The sequence below is a fragment of the Lycium barbarum genome, chromosome 4 (genome assembly GCF_019175385.1).
Source record: "Lycium barbarum isolate Lr01 chromosome 4, ASM1917538v2, whole genome shotgun sequence".
Classification (NCBI taxonomy): domain Eukaryota; kingdom Viridiplantae; phylum Streptophyta; class Magnoliopsida; order Solanales; family Solanaceae; genus Lycium; species Lycium barbarum.
This window is the reverse complement of record NC_083340.1, coordinates 1,980,953-2,008,098: the sequence shown is the minus strand read 5'-3', so window position 1 is coordinate 2,008,098 and position 27,146 is coordinate 1,980,953. Positions and strand designations below refer to the sequence as shown.

General features: G+C 33.7%; 2 protein-coding genes across 2 annotated transcripts; one reads left to right on the top strand and one right to left on the bottom strand.

Annotated features, from left to right (window-relative positions):
• Positions 1-8,015: 8,015 nt before the first annotated feature.
• LOC132634801 (uncharacterized) lies at positions 8,016-15,098 on the top strand. The gene is made up of 17 exons (XM_060350886.1): positions 8,016-8,153; positions 8,858-9,031; positions 10,438-10,488; positions 10,565-10,740; positions 11,149-11,226; positions 11,322-11,433; positions 11,557-11,641; positions 11,756-11,807; positions 11,892-11,953; positions 12,027-12,142; positions 12,225-12,337; positions 12,587-12,655; positions 12,847-12,904; positions 13,043-13,116; positions 13,766-13,814; positions 14,156-14,235; positions 14,803-15,098. The coding sequence occupies exons 2-17, from the start codon at positions 8,905-8,907 to the stop codon at positions 14,863-14,865; spliced, it is 1,365 nt and encodes a 454-aa protein (XP_060206869.1). The 5' UTR covers positions 8,016-8,153; positions 8,858-8,904; the 3' UTR covers positions 14,866-15,098.
• A 1,473-nt stretch (positions 15,099-16,571) lies between these two features.
• On the bottom strand, positions 16,572-18,158 carry LOC132634800 (ethylene-responsive transcription factor ERF061-like). The gene has a single exon (XM_060350885.1). It carries the CDS (start codon positions 17,744-17,746, stop codon positions 16,853-16,855), a length of 894 nt encoding a protein of 297 aa, XP_060206868.1. The 5' UTR covers positions 17,747-18,158; the 3' UTR covers positions 16,572-16,852.
• Positions 18,159-27,146: the final 8,988 nt, after the last annotated feature.

Sequence of the window (27,146 nt, the reverse complement as noted above, 5' to 3'; positions counted from 1 at the left end):
ATTATAAAATATAGAAATTAAACTTAGTAAACATTGGGCAGCTTGAATTGTGACCCGTCTTTTAGCTCATTTTGGCCCAAATAACTTTTTTGACCTGTCCAAATTTAATCCAATCCATCCATTTGACACCCATAGCCGTGGCTGATTAGCTTCTTATTTATTGTCATATATTCCCTAATCAAAATTAGGACCTTCACATTCTTCCTTCTCATAAGCCATGCTGCTAGTCACCAAACCCTGCATAAATGAATTAAAAATCATAAATTTATTAGTATCCGAACCAAACAAGAAAGGAAAAACAAAAAAGAAGAGAATTTATTTTAAAAGATATAAACCTTAAACCCTAAGGGTCTGTTTGGTATGAAGGAAAATGTTTTTTCACTGAAAATGTTATGCAATGTGTTTTTTTAATTAGGAAAATGGATAAGTTTCTTAGTGCAAAGTGTGTTTTGCAAATGATAGAGAATTTGGAGTTCATTGATCCGAGTAATTTCGTACCTAGATAGTTCCTCCTTTGCCTCTCTATCTCATAAGGTAGGGTTAAGGTCTGTGTACACCCCACTCTCCCCAGACTCCATACCTGAAATTACATTGGATATGTTGTTGTTGTATAGTTCCTCCTTGGTGCAGTTAATAAGATTACTTATCAATAAGTTTCAGTGGGTTAATGAAAGCAACCGAGTCAATAAAAAAATTCATTACTGCAACAAGAGGGCTAAACTGAATAGCAGATAACATATACGGGAATCTCTCTGTCCCAATTTATGTGAACGGGTTCGGAGTATGAGGGTCAAAAACTGGACGGAGGGAGGATTCTTATTGATCGATCACCTTGCTAATGTAACTGATGCAATTATGTTATCTTTTGATCACAGACACCATAACATCAGGATATGATTTATTTTTATTTTTTGGAAATCCCGGGAAACGTACAGCCGCTACCCTTCGGGTGCGCACTAGGTAATCTGCTCATTGTGCAATAGCTCGCAAATCACACATGAGATTTAAACCGCGACTGCTGGTGAGGAGAATCTATCCCAGATCTCCTATATGAAAAACCACTCAACCAATCAACTCAGTCAACCCTCGCATGTATCAGGATATGAAATTATCAAGCAAAATACTTACAGGTACATACGTAGATAATGGTCCTTCTTAAGTGGGAAAAGAGTGTGGGGGTGATGATTGTCCTTCTAATGTGGGAAAAGACTCTGTGCACCAGTAGCCATAACTACTGCTTTTTTACAATTGAAGCCCTCATCAGTCATCAGACCTGCTACATCCTCAGACTATAAGTCACTAACAATTTAATTTATGTGTGGCCTTTTTTTAAAAAAAAAAAAATTAAAGGTACAATGAAGGAGAAAATATAAATATTTCGTAACTTAAGAAAAACGTAACAAATTCATAATGGTTTCCTTGACATTAACACTTATAATGACTGTGCACTCCTTAGTGCCTTGAAGCGCCCTCCCAAACTTAAATTAGCCATTGACAACACTGATTTGGTATCAAGCAATTTAAGTTACAAAAAATTGCACCATTAATGTATACTCCCTCTATTACAATTTATGTGACACAATTAGAATTTCGAGATTCAAACTTTTAAATTTTAACCATGAATTTGGATATAGAAACTTTAAGTTTTTTGAGATAAAAGTTATATATTTGGGAACTACGTAAAAAGTACTATAAATCACAATAATTAACAATTAAAATATTTAAATGACATATAAAGAAATTTCGGCAAAAAACTTTGTTGATTCTTGAAATTCCAAATGTGCCACATAAATAAAGACGGAGTGAGTACATAGCTAGATACGTGTTGAAAGGGATAGAATGTAGGAGATGATTCAAAATAAAGACTTAATATTTGCAAGTTTGAATATCACAAGATTCAGTCATCTAAAGAAAGGGAAAAGTATTCATCATATAAAGATTACAATGAAGGAAAATTAATAGATAAACTTAAATTCAAACTGATAATGGAAAAAAAATCACCAAACCGAACAGAGATTGCGACCATCTAGAAGAGAAATTAACTCATGACTTCAATTACATTATTGACAGTTTCATGACTGCAATCACATTATTAGAAGGATGGTGTGACGAAATTTGGCGGGGAAATAGGACTTAGTGACAATCCAGGATAAAAATATTCAATTTTTCCATCTTCAAGATTATATGAACCCATATCTTTTCCACCACCACCTTCGTCTTCAAAGCACTCCGTCCAATCAAAATATATGTCATTAGGCTTGACTCCTGTAAATTGAGATGAGGTAATGGAAATTGCGGTACTAAGGCCCACAAAAATTGTTGAGAGCCTGTTTGGATGGGCTTATGCATATAAGCTGTTTGCAGCTTATAAGCTAAAAAAAATAAGTTGGGGTAGTCTAATTTTTTTTTTTGAGCTTATTTTAAGCACAAAATGACTTTAAGCTGACCAGCCGAACAATAAAAAAACTGAAAACAGCTTATAAGCAACTTATAAGCCAATCCAAACGGGCTCTGAATCTCCCAAGGTGTTGATCTCTTTCAATTCGCAATTGATTACATCTAACTCAAAGACTTTAAACTCACAGGTTTCTAACAAACTTTCGCCATCAGAAAATCGGCTAATAAGTAATAGTGCACCGGGTAACTCGACTAGATAGAAGTGAACTGACAATCCCGTTGTATTAAATATATCATCGTTCAGGCAAACAAGCAAGCGTGCATGTACAATAGGTGGTTCGGAAATACTGGAAGAAACGTCAAAAACCTTTACTTCGCCACACCATGTCACGCAAAAGAATTGACCCGCGATTGCACCTTTATTGTTGATGTTGATATAAGACCAGCTGAGGTCTCCAGGTCGCCAAAAACCCAAGCGATTAGTACGTACATAATCAGTGGCGGAGCCACATAAAGCCGAGGGTGTTCATCCGAACCCTCTCGGTGGAAAAAATATTATTTTTATAAGGTTAAAATTATTTTTTATGTATATATAGTAGATGTTGAACCCTCTTAGACTTCTTTGTATGTTTATTTTTTTATATTTTGAACCCCCTTAGCGAAAATCCTAGCTCTGTCACTGTCCATAATAGTCAATCACAAGTACATAATCTGATGTAAGAGAAGGACTAGCAGATAAGGCAACTCTCTCCAGGACGTTCCAGATCTAGTTGTATATTGATGCGAAAGAAAGGATGCAACAAGTTCATCTCACCGGTAGATGTCAAGGTGCAGAGCCATCCCATTGATGGAAAACACTCTCGCCCTCTAGCTTCAAGGAGAAATAAGCGCGAAACTTTCTTCTTGGAAAGAGAGTAAAATTCTCGATAATCATCATCTTTATCCGCCAGCATAAGCAACGGAACTTGTGGCGAAAACACATCGAAATATTTCTTTGTAGCGGCGGTTCGCCACGAGGTACAAAGCAAGGAGATCGATGGACAAATCTGCCCAGTCCGCCATAGCTTTGAAAGAATATGGAATCTAGTTAGGAGTTTGTATTCTGTACTTTGAATCATGGAATTAGGTGAAGTTTATATAGGCGTGCTGTAAGTATACTCTCCTATTCCTATATTGACAAAGATTTACCTTTAAAAAGGAATTTGGCACTGTATGATAACTTAGGTATATTGAATGGCATAAAATAAACCTACTTAAAGAAATTGGAGCCCTATAGCCAATACTCATATTTTAGGCTATAAATTTTTGTATTTAATTACCAAAAAAGTCTTCCCTTAAAATAGGTTAAATTTTTTAATTCCCTCTCTCTCTTGAAGATTTTATCCAATTACTTAACCCGAATCTCTCAAATAAAATCTCCACTGAAAATAGCTTTAAATTTTCTAATTACCTTGCTCTTTCTTAAAGATTTTTTCCAATTACTTTCCCCAAATTTCCAAATCTTTTCAAAAAAACTGTCAATCATTAAAACTCCCTCAAATACGAGGAGAAAAGTTAGGAAGAATATTTAAGAAAATAAATGTTATTGGCTGGGTTCAAACATGGGCAGGCAGGGTGAAAGCCTCGCCCAATAACCATTTCAGTCACTTTATGTATTTTGGTGTAGCTACGAATGGTAATTTACAAAATCACTGTAGCTACTAAATATAAATAAATTAAAAGATAGTTATTATCAATAATTACCTCTTAGAAGAAGTTACACCAAATAAAAATTCCAATAAAGAATTTAAGCAGTTATTTAAAAGTAAAACTTACACAAATAACTACCTTTTAATAGCTTCTAACTAGTTATAACTATAAGTTTTCGTAGCTGTTTTTGGCTGTATTTCAGTTGTATCTCGTATTTTTAAAATACAGTGAAATATAGCAAAATACACCGAAATATAGAGAAATACAAAACACGTTAGAGTAAACTTAGGCTCTATTTTTTGAACATATTTTTTAAAAAAAAATCCGAGAGAAAAAATAGGCTATATTTTTGGAACATAATATTCTTTTCCTTTTTAAATAGTAAGTCAAATTAAATCAACCACATTTCACACAAATCACTGAACAGTAAAATCAGGCCATATTTATGGAACGCTTTTTTTTATAAAAAAATTATGGGATTCAATTTAAAACTTCCTATAAATCACGTATAACGGTTGTTCTTCCATAAAAGCTTACGAATCTCTCTTAACTTTTATCACAATCAAAAAAATTTGAATTAAAAAACCACTAAAGATCTAAAAACTTCTAAATACCAAAAAAAAAAAAAAAAAAAAACACTGAGATATAATGAAATATGGTTAATTTTTTAAGAAATATAAAGTTGTAGTATGCGTATATACAATGAAATATATCAGAAACTGTTTCATAAATTAGAAATACAAAATGCAGAAATACATTGAAATACAACGAAACACAAAAGTCGTGAAAACAAAGTGTAGTAAAAATAGACTTTATATTTGGAACATTCACTATATTTACACCAAAAAAAGATAAATACATTGAAATACACGAAATAATGTACTGAAATATACTGAAAATTAAATATACTATTTGTTAATACACTGAAATATACACTGAAATTTACTGGAACATTTTATCAAACACTTGGTGGGCATGAAGCTCCACAACTCTCATCAATGGTGTTCTCATGGGAAATAAATGTGTCGTCTCAGATTGCTACAAAAAGGACGTTATCCGGAGATAAAGATTTTCAATTGGACTAGTTAATAAAGCTTCACTTTGTCGTCCTTCATTGTTGTTAGAGCTCTTTTTTTCACTCTGTCGTCGACCATGGCTTCACTACATTGTCGACCTTCACTCCATCGTTAACCATGACTCTTTTTAATAAAGCTTCACTCTGTCATCGACCATGGTTGTTGTTACTACTGTAGGATTCTTCTGATTTTTAAGAGAAAATGAGATCTAGGGTAGGTGATGGAACAAGCATATGGAGTTCAGATCTGAAGAACTAGAACCTTAAGGTTTTTTTCGAGTTTGGAGATGGAGATGGTATTAATAGTGGTGGTGGTGTTGACGGCGGCGTGGGTGGTGGAGATAGAGAAGAGAGGGAGGGGTAAGTGAGGGGAAGGAGAAGAGAGGCTGGAGATAGAGTAAGGAAGGGAGAGAGGCGGCAGTGAGGGGAAGGAGAGAGAGGAGAGGGAATTTTTTTTTAAGGTTTAGAGAAGATGATAAATCTTAAATGTGTAGTGAGGAAAAATAGAGAGGTACATGTATTTTAAATGTTACTGAACCAGTTATGAAATGTAATTTTAGAAAAATAAAGTTACGAAAATTAAATAAAAAATAAGGTAGTTATTATTCATAAATAATTCTTACAGTTAGTTATGACAAGTAAATTTTTCTATTTAGAATAGGCCAGTGACAGGCCCATCATCCTTTAGAACTAATTGGACTTCTGAATCATGGCCCAAACGTCTAGCATGTACATGTGTTGCCACGGCCCACCTATAACCAATTCAAATTACACCACACAACCAGTGCGAAATTTTCACTAGTTGCACCCCCCCCCCCCCCCGCCCCCCCCCCCTTTTTTTTTTTTTAAATAAACGATTCTCTTTTTATTTATTTTTCATAATTTATGAACTTGTTAGATCACTATGTAAAGATCCACTTTGAGCAAATTGACAATCTAATAAGAAAACGTTAACCACTGTCTAAAATTTTATAGATTTTACGAACATTCGACGATATCTAATATTTTATCTCATTAAACAATATATGAACATATATTATACCCGAATCTAACATTGTCAATAAGGGTAATTTCTCAAGACCTATATTTGCACTCTCAAAATCAGAAGAGTCTTATATTTGCATTCTCAAAATCGAAAGGTACCACATAAATTGAGACATAGAAAATGACAGTAACTTTTAAAATAGAGAAATTGACATAAATAGCCGTCATCCAAATTAATAGCTTGTAAATGTGATTTTTTAATATTAATATATCATATACAAAATATATATTTTTGATACATAATAGTGTATATTTATACACACACACACACACACACACACACATATATATATATATATATATATATATTTAACTAACGAATATAATTATTTTTGTCAATTGGCCAAATGTGTAACGTGTCCTTTAAAATAAGAAAAAATTACTTGTCATAGCTACCTCTAAGACTTATTTATGAATAATAACTACCTTATTTTTTATTTAATTTTCATAGCTTTATTTTTTCAAAATTACATTCTATAACTGGTCTAGTAACTTTCAGAATACATATACCTCTCTCTATTCTCCCTCACTACATATTTAAGATTTTTCATCTTCTCCAAACCTTAAAAAAATTCTCTCTTCTCTCCTCTCCTTCCTCTCAGTGCCGCCTCTCTCCCTTCTTTTCTCTTTCTCCGGCCTCTCCTCTCTTTCCCCCCACTTATCCTTTCCCTCTCTCCTCCATTCCCACAACCAACGCCACTGTTAGCACCACCACTTTATCCTCCCCCCTCCACCCCACCCCCCCACGTTCTCAAATATGCACAATTTTGTTTTGTTTGTGAAATTAATATTTATCCGAGAAGGGATCAAATACGATCAAGATCTGGACAACTAATGGAGAAACAGAAATACATCTTCATGGAAGAGTCTTAATGGATTTTGTATGAAGAGTTAGGCAACTAAATGTCGTTTTTAAGTGGGTACATGACTCATATTGAGAGAATTGATAAAGTTAGTGAAGGCAAAGAGAAAAAATGAAAGTCGTGGAGAAACAATGTTGTTAATGAATTTCTGTTTTGGATGACAAAGGAAATAGAGATGTCGAATATGAGAGAATGGAGAGCTAAAACATGTGTTTATTACAATGTTAATAGTTTCTTTGAATTGTATTTCGCTGTATTTCAATCTGTCTATATTTTTTTTTTTTTGTGTAAATACAGTGAATGTTCCAAATATAGAGCCTATTTTTACTCCACTTTGTTTTCAAGATTTTTGTATTTTGTTGTATTTCAATTTATTCATCTTTTTTTGGTGTAAATATAGTGAATGTTCCAAATATAAAGCCTGTTTTCACTCCACTTTATTTTAATGATTTTTATATTTCGCTGCATTTCAATGTATTCATCTTTTTTTGGTATAAATATAGTGAATGTTCCGATGGGACATTTGTATTTCACTGTATTTCAAAACAAAGAAATACAGTACTTATGTATTTCTAAAAGTTTGGAATGAAGTAATTTGGAGAGAAAAACGTGAGTTGTTAGGGAACTTCAGCCGTTATACGTGATACATAGTTGATTTAATTTGACTTACCATTTAAAATGAAAGAAGAGAATATGTTCCACAAATGCGGCCTATTTTTTCTCTGCCGGGTTTTGTATTTCAAAAACGCGAACTGCCTGATTTTGTATTTCCGTGTATTTAAAAAACGCGAAATACAACTTAATACAACAAAAATTAGATACAGTTTGTAAATATAGAAAAAGTAATTATAAATTGTTAGAAGCTATTAAAAGATAGTTGTTTATATAAATTTCACTTAAAATAATCTCTAATTTTTGATAGCTATTTTCCGCCTTTTAGCAATTTTGCAGATTTGAATCAGGCCTAAAACCACATACCACGGCCCAATAAGCGGTTCAATAAATACCCCCTTTTCCCGCCAAGCATCCATTTTCCCCGCCGTTTCCACTCTCCTCTCCGTGCAATCCTTCGCTTCATTCAGCCGGTAATTTAACTACATCGTGAATTCTATTATACCGTAACATTACATCCTTTCCTCTGTGAACTTACTTGATCATTATTAGTATAATCTAGGGTTTACTCTGCTGAACAAGATCTAAATTACTTTTGTACACATATGCGGATGCTCCATTTAATTTAGTGTGTTCAAACTTCATTATTTGTACTTAGTTAGTCGAATTTTTAAACATATATACGCCTTCAGCCTGTAATTCAAGTACATCGTGAGTACTATTGATCTTAACATTATATCATGTGTTCTATGAGCTTTACTAGAACTTCCAGGTGTTTACAATCGCTTAGGGTTTACTTTGCAACAACCAATTGTTAGTAGATTATTGGTGTAGGTGGATCTGAAATAGTTATATAAATGTGTTCTGATGATGTCTAATCATTTTGATTATAATAACATTGATTTTCAGCATTTAAAGTATTCTCACATTTTTCTTTCTTCATGTATCATTTTTTCATTAACTAAATTTGTTTGTTCCTTCAAATTAATAAGTGAATTACATGTCTTCCAGTCGGCTATTCAAGTACATCGCAAGTTCTTTTATCCGTAACATTATATCATGTGTTCTGTCAGCTTACTTGAAAATTATTATTATAGCTTCCAGGCGTTTACAATCGTTTTCCTTAAACCTAGGGTTTTACTCTGCTGAAGATTTTATTTTGATTTTTTTTTTCCAGTGCCGTGTGTATATTTGCTGTAATTTTGGATAAGTAATTTTTGGAAAATGACAAGAGAAGAAGTTGAGAATGGGAGAGATGAAATGTTAATAGATGGAGATGAAAATGAGCAAAGGAGGTTAGAGAATGCCGTTCCAGATGGATTCAACGCTGATTATCTAAAAGCTTATTATGGTAATTCTTAGTTTTGTTGCATTTTAACTTGTTCATTTGTAAACAGATGAGGATCCAGGATTTTGGGAAAATTATGCTCTATGTCTGCTGGGAAAGAATATTAACCCGGATTAGCCCAGTTTTTCCTTATACACTATTATACACTTTTATACAAGGTGACAACATTATTTACATTAAGTGTATAATGTCGTATAACCACTGTTGCAGAAACAAAAAAAGTTGGTTGTCCGAATGTAAACTGAAAATATGGCTATGTAGGTATAATAAATTTTGCTGGGTAGTATATTTTTGTAAATGCAAAGATATGACAGCTGGGCTTAACTCAACCCCAAAAGCTAGCTCATGAGGGCAGGGTTGCCTAAGTCCATATAAGCAAACCACCGGTCCATTCCCCAACCAATGTGGGACTTTAACCCACTCTAACAGTAAAATTCCGTTTTAACTTTATGAGTTGGAGCTCGAAATTCTAACAACAATCATTTGATTTACCGTGTTCAACATATATTATTTGTACTTATTTAGTGGATTCTTTCAACGCATAAAATGATTGAGCCAAAGCTATTGTTCGGATGAATTGATAAGACACATTGTACACTCACATATATTTGTTAGGAATTTCCTTTACTATTTGGCATATGTACATCACATAGGGATAAGGCTGAGATTTGTAAAACCTATTGCTTGAGAGAACTTTAATTTGCTTTAGACAGACATTTGATATGGATTAAAATGGGTTTGAGTAGAGCAGAACGGGTACATATGGTTGGATCCTGACTATCTCGTAATCGAGGCGTAAGTGACTTGACTTCTCGGATGTCCATTTAACAGAATAGAACTAGAATATAACTTGGTAGTTGTTTACGGGATGTTGATGAAACAAACAGCTGCTACCTGAATGCTTGTTTTAGGATTGTTTATATGCCTGTTCCCAGGGCTTCGGTCTAGTGGTAAGAGCGCAATGTGGGTTAGGCGCATGTCATGGGTTCGAATCGTTCCGCAGACAAAGCCTAGTATTTAAGGGGAGTAGAGAAGCGAGTTCATCATCCATCGAGTTTTGAACCGTGTGTTATTGGGCTTCAGCGATTTCTCGATTATCAAGAAAAATAATTGTTTATATGTCTCTTCAAGTTGGAACTTCTGAATTGAATTATGTTAAGTATGATCACATGAAAAATGTTCTTTTAGTATCAATATACTCTGAAGGATGCAGTAGCACTTTCTCTGCCTTGAAAGCAATAGTGTTAGGAATTTGAAATTGATGTGATGGAGCTATGTTGTGGCTAATTTTTACCTCCCTCAATCCCTCTTCCTCTAAGAAGAAATTATGTCACACTCTAGTAATTTTCATTTGGTCTCCACAGCCATTTATGGATTGATATCTCAAGCTAAGTCTTCTCTGTTTGCAGGAAAGTTTTTCCCTTATGTTGATATGTTCAAGTGGCTGTCTTATGGCAATGGTAAAAGCAGTTCCTCAATATGCAATTTCTCATCCCATATTTCTTCTCTAACACTGTACTATTATGGGTTCTCCAGATGGAAAGCATCCAGGTTGTGATCACTCATACTTTGGCCGAAGGGAGTTCTCTTTCACATTGGATAATGACATTTACCTGCGATTTCAATCATTTAATACTGCATCTGAGCTGGAAAATGCTATCAAAGAGAAGTGTCCTTTCAAAATAGACATTGGACCTGTCTACAGTGTAGATGTAAGATCTCAGCCACTGTTGTTCTCCCTGCATTGAAACTTAGTAGTAGTTGCTATGAACAAGATGATTCGGGTAAAAGCTACTTATAGTTAATCTGCTGCATTTGTTGCTTTAATGTGTATGAGGTTCTAATAAGGGTTCTTTATACTGTAACTGCTTGTTAGTTCACTTCGAAAGAAAAAAAGGAGTTTCTTTTTAGCTGAAACACGCATAATGGCTATACATTGGGTTAATCATATGGTTAGTCATTTCGATGCTTCTGCTTAGATTAAGGTACCCCAATTTGTTTGTCTTCTTTCTTCCCGGGGGAGACAGGTTTGTGTTTGTGAATCAGTAAGTTGTTTGCAGAGGATAGATATATTTTTACCTTTTATTTGGGACTTATAATTGCTTTTTTCTTTGCTGCAGCCTGCAAAAAGGCATGCCTATTCACAAGTTGGTGACAATATTTTCACGCCTGTTGAAAGAGAGCTGGTTTTTGATATTGTAAGTCATTGAGACTGAAAATATCAATGTTTCTGCAGAAAATCTGCCAATCCATGTTGCTTCTGAACATTTGTCGTATACATATTTTACTGCAGGATATATCAGATTATGATGATGTCAGATATTGCTGTTCAGGAGCTGATGTTTGTTTAGAGTGCTGGCCGCTGATGACAATTGCCATCAAGGTCATTGATACTTCTCTCAGAGGTATAGTCTTTGTGACTTGTAAAAAGCTGCTCGTTTCCCCATGAATCATTTTTTATCTTTGAACTTATATTGGATACTTCTACAAATGAATGTTGAATACGCTCTCATTTTGTTGGTTAACAGATGACTTTGGGTTCAACCACATCCTGTGGGTATACAGTGGTAGGCGTGGTGTCCATTGTTGGGTTTGCGACGGAAAAGCGAGAAGGTACTGCTCCAGACGTGTATTCTACAATTGCTGTTAATTCTATTTACTGATATGATCATCGTTTTAATATTTCTATTATTTTCATAATGTTCTTGTAACCATCATCATAATCAGGTTGACCAATGAACAGAGGGCCGCAATTGTTGAATATTTTCGTGTCTACAAGGTACTTAGAGATGCTTTACATGCCTGCTAGTGGAAATTATGATAGCGTGAGGTTCTAACAGGAAATATTGTGTTTACTGTTCAGGGCAATGAGAATAGCAGTAAAAAAGTTTCTCTAGTCGGTCCCGCTCTTCATCCGTTCCTCGTGTAAGATTTTATCCATTTAATTTCTCTTTGTTTAGGTTTAGGTTGTATTCTTAGTTGAATTCTACCCCTGCAGGAGATCTTATACTGAAGTCTTGAAAGATTACTTTGAGAACAGACTGCTATCAAGTCAAAAATTGTTCTTGAATGAGGAGAGGTTTGAGAAGATTCTGGAAATGATACCTGATGAGTGTATGCAAGTTTACCTTTTATTACTTGTTCTATATCTTTTTCATCTTATTGAGTTTTTAGTGATGCTGAGGTGATTTTGCAGCTGTTACGTCTGAGCTCCGGGGAAAGTGGTTGTCTAACAAGCGCTCAAAAGAAGAAATTAATGTTGCTCGCTGGGATCAACTAAAACATCTATTGCAATCTGGTAAACAGAAGGTAGCAATCTTATTTTAACTTGTACTCCGGATTAAAGTTTTAAACTGTCCTTTTAATTGTATGACTCGGGTCTGCCTTAATTATTAGTCTTGAATCCATTGATTCTTGTATTGTGTGTCATTGCTCCAGAACTCAAGATGTATCACGTCCTTTTGCGAATTGAGTGAACCACGTGATTACTTATATGTCAAATTTGAAAAAGTTCCTTGTCAGTTTCCATTACCCATGGTTCCATTTTTCATTTTCCAGGGCCAAGGTGTGCGTAGATGCATCGAAGAAATTGTGTTTTCTTTTACCTATCCAAGACTTGATATGGAGGTTCGTGCTATTTCCAGTTTTCCACCTTTTTGGAGCCTCAGTTCTGCTTTTATGGAGTGTAAACATTTAATTCCTTTTAAAACCCATAGGAATAACAAGCATGGAGAAGAAATACAATAGTTCTTGGTTATGTTCCTTACATGTTTTGATGCGTAAATTCCAACTGAAGATTTGCTTCTTTAACGTCTCAGGTCTCAAAGCACATGAATCACTTATTAAAGGCTCCTTTCTGTGTGCACCCCAAAACAGGTTTGCTCCTTATATGATGCTTGAACCTCAAAGCACCGGAAAGGCAAAGATACTTGAATTGTTACAGCTTCTTATCATTGGATATGCTTTCATCTATGGTCTGTATATTTTAACAGAATTTACTGTTCTTTTTGCCAGGCCATGTTTGTGTTCCTATAAATCCCAAGAACTGTGAGGAATTTGATCCTTCTGCTGTTCCAACCCTTTCCCAGGTGAACAATCCTCAAAGAATTTGCCTTAAGCATTTTCAAGATATCACTGATTTGATTTCAATTGCTTGAAGATTCTTGTTTTATCTGTTACTTGTGAGAGGTAAAATTAAGTTTTGTAATGTCATTTAGAAGACAATAGAGAAATATGTATTTGTCATCATGTATGATTATCAAACTGAATTTTTCAAAATCAAAGTAGTTAAGCTTGTCTTTTCCCAAGTCTTCCTTTACCAAATATTTAATTCAGAAGCAAAAAGTTTCCTCATAATCAACTGCTGCTTCGCCAGATTGGCATTTTTCCAAATGTTCAATTAGTCAAGGTTGTAGTTCTTAGAGCAAAAGGGTACTGAACCTGATCAAAGGAATTTCTATCCCGCGTACTCAAGACCAGACTATTATTCTTTTCCAGTTTCAATAGATACCTCTGAATATGCCATAATGCGGTTACCGATCCTATCCATCATTCAGTTACAGCATGATTTGTGCACCTATGGGATAAGTTAACCATTATCATTTTCATGCTTTTTTTTTTTTTTTTTTTTTTTTTTTTTTTTTTTTTTAACAAAAAAAATAATACGCAGAGACACTTCTCTTATTCAAGCTACTTTCTCTTTTCCCTCTTGTTGACACTGATTTGACTGTATTGCAGCTTCTTGGGGAACTCAATACTGGAGGTTTTAGAGGAGAAGGGGATAATGGTATGCTGAATTCTCTTTTTCATTTTACTTGTAGTTTTGGGCTTTTGGCTATTTATTTTTTTATATTCTTTCTATCAGTTGTCAAGTGGTGTTGGAAATGGCAATCAATAGTTTAATTGAGTTTCTTAATTGATATTCCATTAAGCTAAAGCTGGGGCTCATTCAGCTATCTTAACTCATGAACTTCACTCTAGCAGAACTATTAACTATCTACATTTTGAGGTCTCTGTAATTGTATTCTTTTATTTCACGTAGGATCTCAATGTATTTCTTTATTGTTTCCCTAGTCTAACTGATCTTAAATTTATGGTTTTACTTTTTGATGAATCACTTTATGACAGAATGGGATGGAACCTCTCTTGGAGACAGTGTTAGATACTTTAGGGAATCCTTCTTGCAACCTCTGCTAAAGTCTTGCAAGGTACATCTCAACTACTTTAAATAAATCATCCTTGTATTTCTTGCCATGCTGGAACTTTAGACTTCTGTATGAGACGAGCTATGTCCAGGAGGCATCCTTGCCATGCCTGTCCTTTTAATAGTGGTTAATCATACTCAGCAGAAATTTGGGCATCTAAAATATGTTACAACCATGCATTTGCCTTTATTTTATAATTGGCATCGCTTTACATAGGATGCTGTGGCGGAACCACATGCATTACACCCCTTCGCCGCAAAATTACACTGTACGTAAAAAGAACTTTTTTATGTATATACCATGTGTTGAACCCCCTTAATTTCGTCGTATATCTACTTTTTAATATTTTGACACCCCTTAGTAAAAATTCTAGTTCCGCCACAGATTATTAGGATGAACCCAATACTTTCCACGTGGAGCATAAATTTGTGCGTAATAATTTGCTAAAATTGTAACAAATACTAGTTGATACGAATCCATAACTTTAAAAATATAATGAGTTCAAGAATTGAGCCCATATAACTTAAATCTTAGATCGGCCTTGGACTGATGCAACTAATATCCATGCAGGAGGAGATAGAGACTTCTTATAACGCAAAAGTTCAGCAGTCAAGGAACTCAATTAGCTGGTAGTGTTCTTATAAATCCCCTATATACATGTGATGTTATTTATTACCCTGCTTGTGATTGTAATTATGTGTCAAGTTACTCTGTTTTTGTCCTTGGTTTCTTAGTTTATGCCTAGTTGGTTGATAAGCTTGTAATATGATCCCTCCTGATATGTGGGGATGTATTAAATGTTAATCTGTACTTGCGCTCTTAAGACGTGTAGCCTCCGCAATCAAATTTTCCTTGCAGTTGACAAATCTTTACTAAAACAAACGGATTAGCTTTTAATACTACGTTTGTCTGTCAAGAATATACAATGTAAGTTTTATTCATTTAATGAAATAATGAACAGAGATTATATATAACTGGTTCAATACTTCAAACCAACATTATCAAAACTCAAAAGATTTTGTTGACTATTGTGTATTTGTGGTTTGTAAGAATGTCGGTGGGCCTTAGTTCTTTGTATTTGATACGGTTCCAAAGGTGTCAGGCAAGCATTACTGAGACATCACTATCGCCTGCTTTGATCTTACTGTGTACCATATTGATTCTCACCAGTTTTGGTGACCGTTTCAATTTACTTCAAATTTGTTGACATACTAAGCCATAGTAAAATATGCATAGGAATATCTTTTCAAATAGATAAAGAAAAAAAAATTGAGTTACTGTTCCTTTTTCATGAACACTCTTCTCTTATTAATTTGTTAAAAAAGGTACACAAATTGTATGCGAAAACTATTTAGTTTTTAAACTTTTCATTATACTCTTAATGAGTTCTTATCATATGATAGGAGTCTTTTTCCTTAAATTTCATCTCTGATCTAAGTATGGAGGGAGGATTTTCAAGAGAAACATAACCTCGGGAGGGGGGAGGGGGGAGGGGGGAGGGTTTGAGGTTGTATAAAAGAAAATCCAACGTACAACCTAAGTGAGGGAAAATCATGAGATTTCAGGTTCAAATCTCAATATCGAGCGATTTTTTTCCTATCGATTCAAGTTTTGATGGGCAAAGTTATTCAACGCCTATATTGGTGAGAGGTTGTTGGTACCGATGAAATTAATAGAGGTGCGTATAAGTTAATCCGAACACACGTCAAAGTTTTTTTTTTTTTTCAAAAAAAAGAAAAGAACAGAAAAGAGAATGTAGGTGAGCGTTGAAGCATCAGGGCTGGACCACAGTGACTTGGCAGTGAGCTCTGCGGTTCACATGTGGCCTTCCCAAATCTCAAATAGTCAACTAGCTTTGTGCATCACATCTTCACATGCTACACGGTATGGCAATCTAGATATGTGGCACTGCTCCTTTTCACACTTATTTTCCTCAAGATTTTCTTTCTGCTGTTTCTCAACTTGATTTGAGAATCCAAATGAAAACCAAATCGTCATACTTCTTTAAAATTTTGGTGTACATAACTTACGTTCACCTAGAATTTTTCATCAGCAACATTCGATAGCTCTACTCATCAAAAGCTTGAGCAGATGAGACGAAATCATCTAATTTTATAATCTCTGCTGAGATTTGACCAGATCACCATCACATTAGAAGTATTACTCTTTCTGTGAAATATCTTGCTTTCCTACTTTAAACTTAGTATGAGTTGTAACTTTTCATTGCATCACTTAAGTACAGTTTTGTATGCATGAAGTTCTTTTTCCCCTTATTCTCTCCCTATTCACATCACCATCCCAAAATAAAATTTGAAACAAATAGATGCCAAGCTACAAAATAGTTTAAATATCACTAATTTTATTGAAATAACAAAACCCCACATATTTGATACAGTCATACAGATACTTGGGAGTAAATAGAGCTCAAATATGTCCATTCATCCCATAAGGAAACACAAGACACAAACTCAAGACATCCATCACTGCTAAACTTTGACAAAGGTAGTCATAAAATAGATAGCTAATCTTCAAAATTAACCATTTACATTTTCCAAAACATAAGATGGTACCACTAAGTCCCAAAAACAACTCCTAATTAACCATGACGACCCAGGGAGTCCTAATTAGCAAGAACTTCCCATATCAAGTCAGGATCAAACGAAGGCATTCTTGCAAGTGAACAACTATCAAACTCAGATTCCATTAATGGCTCCTTCAAGCAATCACCAAAAACAGAACAATCCGAATTCTCACTTTTCCACAATCCATCTTCAGAAACACTTGGTGAAATCACATCACCAACCAAAGAAGTAGCACTAGTAGTAGTAGAAGATGATGAATCCACAGTTTCTTTAACTTTACTCTCATTTTCTCTCTTTTTCTTGGCACCCTTTTTAGCTTTCACCTTTTGACAAATTGCTTGAATCTTAGCATCCACAGCATTCTTCACAGCAATCATTTTCTCACTATCTCCAAATCCCAACTTGCTCGGATCGCGAAGATTAGGAAAATTCAAACGTGCATATTCGCCACGAAGCTTATAGGCTGCTCTGTCATAGGCATAAGCAGCAGCTTCAGCAGTGTCATAAGTACCCAACCAAACTCTCATTCTATTTTGTGGAAGTCTTATTTCAGCAACCCATTTTCCCCAATGCCTCTGTCTCACTCCCCTGTATAGTTTTTTCTTCTCTGGAAACTTATAACTCTGTGTATTATAACTTTGTGTATACAAAGAGTTTTGAAAAGGGGTAGTTGTTGAAGTTGTTGGTATTCGGATATTTGCTATGTTTTCTTGACAAAATTTGTTTAGCAAATCTCTTTGTCTGAGGTAGACTGAAGAACCTAAAGGCTCAAAAACAGGGCTAGTAATTTGATTCGTTTCTTGGCAATTAGAAAAGATTGAATCCAATGTGTTTGTACCACTTGTTAAAATTAGTTGAGATAAGGATGAACGAATTTGAGCACCCTCATCAAATATGCAAGACATAGTGTTGTCTTCTTGGATTTTGTCCATTTATAACTTCACAAAATTAGAGAAAAAGGTGAGAAAAAACAGAGGAGAAAACAGGGGTGCTAAAAAAGTTTGCCCCTTTTCCCTGAGGTTCAAAGAAGAATTGTTCCAAGAAAACCACTGATCCAGAGAAAAATATGAGGATCAATGGAGAAAACCGAGCCGCTGGTGAGTTACAAACAGAGTTCGGAAAAGTCAAATCTTTGATGATTTTGTTATCTATGATTGAGTTGTGAAAATTTCAGCTAAAAACAGAGAAGTAAAAAATGCAGAGAAATGGTTGAGAGAAAGATGTAGTTATTGTGTTTGTTGTTTGTAAGTGAAAAATGGGAAAGAAGGGGGCAGTTGAGAAGTAAAGATTTTTGAGTTTTGATGTCACTGGTGTTTGTCTTAAGTTTTGGTTTCCTCTTTGCTGTATTTATAGCTGCTGAGAAAAAGATCTTTTTGATTAATGGTAAGGCCCCATAACTTCTTCTCTTTTTTTTTCCTATTGAAAAGTTGGCATTTATGATTCAACTTTTTACTCTTATCTAGCAAGATTTTGGCAATCTCTATCTTAACCTTGCAGTAATTGTGACGTGGTTCCATGTTTTTATTCAAACAACTGACATTTACTAGAACAGTTTTTAATTTATCTTTTTTTTTTTTTTTTTGTGTGTGTGTGTGTGGGGGGGGGGGGGGGTGGTGGAGGATTTGAGATGAAAATAAATTGGAAAGTAAGGGCTAAGTGTAGTTTCGATCGCATAATCAACATAATGTAGGGACTATGTCTCTTCGTGAATCAAGAGTATTGGAATATGTTACGTACGATCAACTAGCCTTATACTAGCAACAAAAAGAACCTTAATGTTCATATTTGACTCGTGGCATGAGTTCACATATTAAAGAAGTAACACAATAATACACATAGTGAAACTATAAATTCCGAGAAATGTTTTCACTTTGTCTTCGTGAAACGGTTTTGTCGGTAATACCATCTTTTCCACTAGTTGTATGGAAAGGTTGTATGTAATTGTTGCATTCTTTTAAGCTATTGTTTTAAATCAGAACTAAAGGCGGATTACACGTTTTACTATGTCGTGTTTTCACTTTTTAGACATGAAAAAAGTGTAAGTGGTGTCATTGTACCAATGTACCTGAGAAAAATATCAACGGGGGGGGGGGGGGGGGGGGTATTTCACTTTGTGAAGAGGGTAATTTTGACTAAGGCAAAGGCAATCACCGTGTGGACCTAAAACACACAGAATGGTCACTCTCTTTGTATACTTAACTGTTGAGAGATCAAAAAGTAACTTTATGGATTTATTGTAGCATTCAATACGGTTGAGCGAAAGAGAGAGAAAGAGATCCTTCTGTTTCTATTTTCAACCTACAGCTCTTCTCCATTTAATTTCTATGCCACGCCTTCACTTATTCATTTATTTCTCTCTTCCTATTTTTTTGGGCAGGGGAAGTTTGCTTCCACTCCTTTCTTTCTTCCTTTTCTTTTTGTTCATTTAAAAACTTCACACTTCAGTTCTCATATTGGTTGTATATAAGGGACACACATATTTTAATGTACAGTCAAACCTCTGTATAACAATGTAGTTTGTTCCAATATTTTTAGTTGTTATAACGAAGTATATTGCAATGACCATATAATAATATTCCCTCCATTCCATAATAAGTGACTCTTTTAGCTCATGCACACCCTTTAAGAAATTACTTACTCCTAGAAAATTATGAGTATTTTACTAACTTACCCCTAATTAATGCTTAGAAAAAGAAAAGTTATTTAATGATTTTTTATTATAAATAAGAGTAAGTTTGGAAGAATAGGATTAATTTCTTCTTGAAATCCTAAAGTGTCACTTATTTTGAAACAAAATAAAAAGTCTAAAAGGTCACTTAATATGGAATGGAGGGAGTATAACATAACATGAAAGATCAATTCCACAGAAAACATGGTTATTATAGTGAAATGTTATTACAGAGCATGACTATTATAAAGAGATTCGATTGTATTTAGGTTGGGACGAGCCAATGAATAGTGGAGGGTAGGAGAGGTGAATAATGGGCAGAGGTGAATTCACGATTTGAACTTTATATGGAATCCTACCAGATCCTATCTAATTTACTTTTGAGTTCTCGCATAGCTGGGGATGGAAAATTGATCACTTTATATAGTCTTGAATAATTTTTGCTTCTGGTTTGAGAAGATTATAAAAAGAAGACCTTTACAATGGAGAGGTTTGAAATTATTTGCTTTTCTTACTAATTAAAGGAAAAAATCTCAAAAGAAAGTTGTAAACAACTAATGCCGGTGATTAGCTAAATATGGTAAAAGGACAAGCCATATGCTAAACACTTTAATTTCAAAACTCCACCAAACTTGGAAACCTCTCCACTGCTCATACCTAGTTACTTGAATTGCGTCATTACGAAAAAGGTCAACAGTCACATTTGTTCTTTTTTTATTAATATTAATTGTCATGTTAGGTCTACGAATTGGCATATCATGAAGGGATTTGAAACCATTCATACAAAAGAAAGGAGTGACAAAAGAACCATTCAATCACATGCACAAAGTTAGCCAAACAAATATCAAAACGACCTAATGCTAAAGATCTATTCTAAAGTGGAGCTAAAGATAGACTAGTTGTTCTTTAATCTATGTTTCATTTGAGATTATGTGTAACCTGTTTCACCATTCTCTTGGTTATATGACTTTCGTAAAAAATATGTGGTTCATCTTTTCATATTATTAAATTTAGGATCGATAGCCATTCAATAAGGAAAAAGTAGTATGGCCAGATCTAGAATCTCTAATAAACACTTCTTTCATTGTAATTCGTTTGACAGCTTTGGCTTATAAATGTCAATTTGAATAATCCTCGAAAATAAATCCGGTCAATAACTTAATCCGTAACAGTTTTTAAAACTTCTAAGATTGTCCCCTTAGATAGGAGGGTTTAAATAAATATATATACACCTTTGTTATCCTTAAATTTAACCATTTGATATTCAAAACTCACTATCCCGATTCATTTAAATTCTCACAATGTTCGATCCATTCAATAAAGAAGCGTTTGTTCAAAAATTTTCAATTGCAAGAATTGGATTTACTCGAAATCTCTAATTACGAATAGACAAATCTCACTCGATCTCTTAATAATTGTTTAAACCAATTCTTCTTCTCTAGACTAGATAGATGATGGAATGGAGAAAAAAAAAGACGTGAGTGGTGATCGTTGTAAAAGTTTTAACAATCAAACAGTTTGTGGACCCAAATAATATTAAATACAAAAAGGTTAGCTTTGAATAAAGACGAAATGATGATGAAGGGGCCTTTAGAACATGACTCGTGTAGGAATGGGCCCACTCCACCCATGCCTTCTACGGCCCAAAAAAAGCTTTTGCATGTGATGCCGACCTAACTCATCTTCCAAAAGTCAATCCAAAATCGTACTCTTCGTATCTTTCGGAGATGGTATCTCTAGGCCCACAATTTCACATTCTTTGATCTTTTTTTCACTTTAGGGATCGTTAGGTTATTAGTTATGAGGATATTACCATGCAGATATTATTTATGTGTTGAATAGCAGCAACAACAACATGCTCATTGCAATCTCACAAGTGGTTCAAGGGACGATAGGATGTACGTTTACCTTTTTTTTGTGGGGAGTAAAGCTATTTTCCGATAGTCGTGTTTTTTGTTTATCATTCGGTGTTATTTGTTTGGATATTTGATTAATTTGAATTTATATCGCGTAAGCATAAAACCCACTAATTGAAGAGGGAAGTGCTGGGCTTGGACCCGAAATATTGATAAACGATGGAGGGCAATTAGTAGGAATGCCCTTATTTTTGGGTGGTCTTTAATTTTAGCCCTTCGCCTAATAACATGAGGTTTTGAGGTTTGAACCTCGATTGAGTTAAAAAAAAAATTCGCAAGGCAGAGTTTTATAGAAAACTTAGGCCTATTTGGGTCAAAGTTCGGCCTGCAGGCATAATTCAGGCAGAGTTTTAAACTCCACCTTAAGGTAAAATTTTACCTTCAGGCAGAATTCTGCCTTAATCCAAGTTCTATTTGGCGATTTTTTTAATTTTGATCGAGTGGGGGTTCGAACCAGGAACCTAGAAATTTTAGGCGAAGGACAAAAATTAAAGACCAACAATTTGAGGGGTAAATATTAAAGATCAGTGCATTTGAAAGGCACTCCGCACAAAAAAATGAACGATGGAGTGAGGGATCTATAACGCTTGATGGTGATATTAATATTACAGTCTATCCACATACATTTTTTATTTTTTTATCCACATACATAATGTTTATATTCTAGTATGTTTTAATCTGTGCAATATTTAATATCGGCAACCAAATATTATCCTCAATGATTCTTTTTTCTCTCTCTTGTAATCAATCAAACATTGTGCTAGTTATGCATAAATCAGTTTTCTCCAAACTCCAACCAAACATTTTTTTTTTGTGTGTGTGTGTGTGTTCGTTATTATGTTGGAATTCTTTAATTTTCCTTATTCCTTCTACATATTCTTGTGTTGTCTTTTTTGATTGAGCATGGCTATTGTTTGGCTAATAAACTAAACTTTGTCTTATATAAAGTTATCAGAATACGATTAACCTCTGAATTTAAAATTACTGCTTGCATACTCTATATTGCTACTTTCTTAATAACAAATTCGAATGAAATAAATACCAATATGTTAGAAACTTATGGAGTACTTTGATTAGTTTACAACTCTCTCTCAATCTTTCTAATTTGTTCGCTTTAGAAGTTTATAAAACACACGACTCTACTATTTCTGGCAAGTTGTCTATATAGTCCAACCTTTTTCATCAGAGAATTTGACTCGGGATTTGTCTTTCATTTTCTTTATTTCGATTCATTGAAAGCAATAACTGTTATCCAAATTAGAGATTAATGGTACTAATAATGACTGAAATTGACTCCCTAGGTTGCTTGGTCCAAAAAAATAGAGAGAAAAATAAAACAAATTGAATATATGGCTAAAATGAAAAAAGCAATCATGCAAACACATATATTTCAACAATGGCGGTAAAACCCTTCATGCTTAATATCTAATGGTACTGGTGTAAGTCTTTTGTAGAATAAGTATTGGTTATATTCCTTTAAGGTTCTCAACATTAAATTTATATTTTTTTTTTTCAAATTTACGAGTCTAGATCTAACTCTGTTGAAGTTTTAACGAGTTTTCATAAATATTTATAACTCCGCATTAAAAATAATAGATTTAAGTGAATTCGTTTCCAGAGAGGTATATCTCCCCCTGATTATCTTTCTCTCATCTTCCTATTTCGAGTTGTGGCCAGCCGTAAAAGTCATATTATCAACTAAAAAGGATTTAGCACATCCACTCGTCCTAAATTACTGATTCGTCAAGTGTAATTGAAATTATTTTCAATAAAGTAGTGACTATTACAAGTAGTATAATTTTATGATAAGAAATAAAAATGAATTTGACTTCTGGGTTCAACTTAATTAAATATGCCTGACATTTGCAAAAAGTTATTTTTTGGCAGCATATGGGTAGACTGAGTCGTACCTAAGCAACTCATCTAATTAATTACTGTGTTGACACCGACTGTGACGACTGTAGGTCCCACAAGAATTGTCGACCCCACCTATTTGACAGACACGTCATCACAATGTATGCTTATCTGAAAAATATCAATACGTGTCGATTAGTGTATGGTTTGAACCACCAAGAAAATATTTTAACAAAGAGAAAGAAGATTTACTTTTCATGATCTTATCATATGTTTGAAAGACGCTATTCTGACTCCCTGATTATTTCATAGGAGATGTTCGTGTCTATATGGAAAACTGAATTATTTAAACGGTATGTAATTTTTTATTTTTTTTATTAGTTCGTGTAAAAAAGAATGATCATTTTTTATATTTGAAAATATTTTACCTTTATGCAATGATTTATAATCACACAAAATGTATATGACTCATTTAGGATCACAAGTTTAAAAGTCTTCTCTTCTTTCTTAAACTCCGTGTTTAGTCAAATGAGTTCACATAAATTAAAACGGAGAGAGTATAAAGTTAGTAATTCCAATTGCTATTTTACATTTCAAACTTTTATGTAATAAAGTTAAGAGCTGTATATTGGTTAGTGATATTAATCTAAACATGCTAAAGATTATTTCAATGCCCATTTAGTCATTTTTCACAAAGAGAATATACTCATGATTCTTGATAAAAGAAATAAATTGATTGAAATTTGCATCCAGAGAATAATTTATATTTAATTCCATCTACACACCAACATGTTTTAATAACACAACACACCTTGTTACCGACTATTGCTGCATTGAATTTTTATTTTTTTTAATGAAACAAGGGACACCTGTAAATTGAAACTATAGTGGAATCTTCAATGATTGAAGCAATAATTCAGTAATATTTGTTACGTAGTAATTAATTTTTAGCTAACGTGTCCTAGCTATACTTGTTACAATTGGAAGAGGGAGCTTGACTCCTAGAGAATTCACTTGTCTTTTGCATTATTTAATTCCTTTTTAAAGAATTGTTAGAAAAAGTCCACTTAATCATAAATTAATATATTTCAAATAATGTATTGATTATCAAGACTTGGAACAAGATATATATAAAAGAATAAAAGACGAGGGGTTCATAATTTTATCAAGATATGGTCCCCTCTTATCGAAATCTTAGAGGTTGTTTTTTCAGTATGATGCATATGGGCATGCAACAGCTGTCATGACCTGGTCTCCCATATGTTTTTCTTGCTTAATGGAGTATTATATTTTCCTGAAAAAGAACATCAAATCCTATAAGGTCACATTGCATTGGCCTGGCAAGTTGTTATAATATGTATATGAAGAATCAAGATAGGATTTTGAGTTTATGTGTTATATAGATTCTAGAAAAGATAAAGATTTAAGCATAATACAAGTTTTGAGCCAAACATATTAAATTCTACCGAACCCATAAGCTTCATAGTAGCTTCGCCGCTGTGAAGATTACTAATTACTCGTATTCGATATGTATGTTACACTAATTAACTTAAAATTACAAAACATACAAATAAATCTAAGAACACATTTCGTTTAATCACAATTAAGTGGTAAAAGTTTACATTCATTTTGGTTAGTATAAACGTCATAGGAGGACAAATATTACTATTTCTATAATCAGGGCAGCAGAGACAATCACAATTCACACCCTAATTCTTCGAAGATTATCTTATAAACTTCAAAGGAGAATCTCATGCAATATTTCTTTCTACTCTTGCCTTTTTATTTATTTATAAATATATTGGATAATAAGAACGTTCTAGTTTATCTTTTTGCGGAAAGTTATGGACGGTCAGGGGCGGATCTACATTATTAGTTACGTGTTCGGGAGAATTCAATAATTTTGGCTCAAAATTTATATTTGTGGTAAAAGATTTGATTAATTAAGTTTCAATAATCTATTCTAAACCCAATAAGTTATCGTGTCCTAGAATCTAAAATCTATGGTGATATATTTGACCTTTGGGAATCGAAAAATTAGTAAATTGTGCCATTATTTACTTCAAACTTCAATCATTGTTAAGTAACACTTGAATAAAAAAAAATTAGAGTCCATGTAGAGCATGAAATATAACTAAACATGGTCAGGGTAGAGATTTCTCTTTTGTTAGATATGCCTAGTAAGTAGTAACGCATATATCTGATTAGGGTTTGGCCTAGCTACGTTATAGGAGTAGCATGGAAATTGTTTTAATTGTATCCTTAATTTTGATAGTCCTAATTTTGATTCATTAGAAGTTGGAATATAAAGGCAATAATGTGTGGGTCTTTGGATTGAAGTAAGAAAATGGGTGAATATAATGTCTAATCAAGGGGGTCATTAATTTCATGTAGAAGATGAGTTGTCCATTTTGGAATATATGTTAAAAAGACATAAGGCCTAGCTACGTTATAGGAGTAGCATGGAAATTGTTTTAATTGTATCCTTAATTTTGATAGTCCTAATTTTGATTCATTAGAAGTTGGAATATAAAGGCAATAATGTGTGGATCTTTGGATTGAAGTAAGAAAATGGGTGAATATAATGTCTAATCAAGGGGGTCACTAATTTCATGTAGAAGATGAGTTGTCCATTTTGAAATATATGTTAAAAAGACATAATTTGGAGCAAGGCCATGATAGTCGGTTTGACAAAATTTTATCAGTTTCTATATAGACGTTTAGATAGATACCGACCTTGTTTAGTTTGATCTCTTATCAGTTTTTAGACTTTTTCTGCCTACCAAAATTATTATTGAACCTCATTCAATAATTAATACTATTTTAATAACTATTTTAGTGCTTACTCACTTTGTATTAATTGTTTGAACTAATTATTCTCCCTTCAGTCATTATGAATGCATGGGACACATGTTTTGTTAAGATATGTAATCAAGGCAGTTACCAAGGAGATATTGGGGCAATATTTCAGAATTTATTATGGGAGAAGTGTTTTGGATGAAAAGTTATTTAGTGCAGAAGAAAACGCTTTTAACAATCGTAGTTCTTTTGAACTTTTCTAAGTGTTCCAAAATGTCTAGGTTAAATATTATTTCTTATATATTTATATTAAACCTTGAATACCCTCTGCAAAATCTTGACTTTATCATTGGTTCAACGTGTGTTAACTATTCAGCGTTTTGATATTTGTAAAGAACAACTTAACGAACAAGTCATTTTTATTATTTGTAAGGTAAGACCTTTTTTTTTTTTAATTAAATTTGCTTTGCCCGTGTGGGCTTTTTATTTAATAAAATCAAAGTCCAAACAAATAAAATCGGACAGGCCCAAAACAGACCCAATCCAACTGAAAAAACAAAAAACAGAAAAAGAAAGCAAACAAAAATAGAAATTGCCTCTTTTTTTTTCTTTTTTTTTTTCCTATGAGAAATCTTGATTAGCTTTCTAATTCCCCTCAAAGAATTCTTGTTTGGTCCAGCATCCTTCTCACTTTTGAATGCACTACTCTTATCCAATAATATGGATGCATCACAACCCTTCTGGGATTTGCCATAAGTATTATATGTCTCTTCAATTGGGACATCATAATTTTGACACAAATATACTCCAAAAGCAGTGCCACATTCATCATTGTTGTCTTATGTCTCAACCCCATCCTGCACAATATATTCCTCTTCAATCTTTTATTACTATAGTATATTTCCCCAGTGCCCAGGGGAGAAAAACATTGTGAGTCTATGACATTGCTCTCTTTTTTCCTTTTTGTCACTCACTTTTTAGTGGAAGAAAAGCAGAACTTCACTGCTTCTTGTGGTAACTCAGAGTTCTTTCTCTATAATACTGCATTGTCCCAAAAGTTCCACCATTGTCCATGACTGCTCTCCGGCTCCAATC

Bases quoted from the DNA above. Each gene is read 5' to 3' on its own strand.
- LOC132634800 (XM_060350885.1), bottom strand. From the start codon at position 17,746: ATGGACAAAATCCAAGAAGACAACACTATGTCTTGCATATTTGATGAG.
- LOC132634801 (XM_060350886.1), top strand. From the start codon at position 8,905: ATGACAAGAGAAGAAGTTGAGAATGGGAGAGATGAAATGTTAATAGAT. The intron at 12,143-12,224 runs GTATGCAAGTTT...GTGATTTTGCAG, and splicing joins GGAAATGATACCTGATGAGT to CTGTTACGTCTGAGCTCCGG. The intron at 12,338-12,586 runs GTAGCAATCTTA...TTCATTTTCCAG, and splicing joins TGCAATCTGGTAAACAGAAG to GGCCAAGGTGTGCGTAGATG.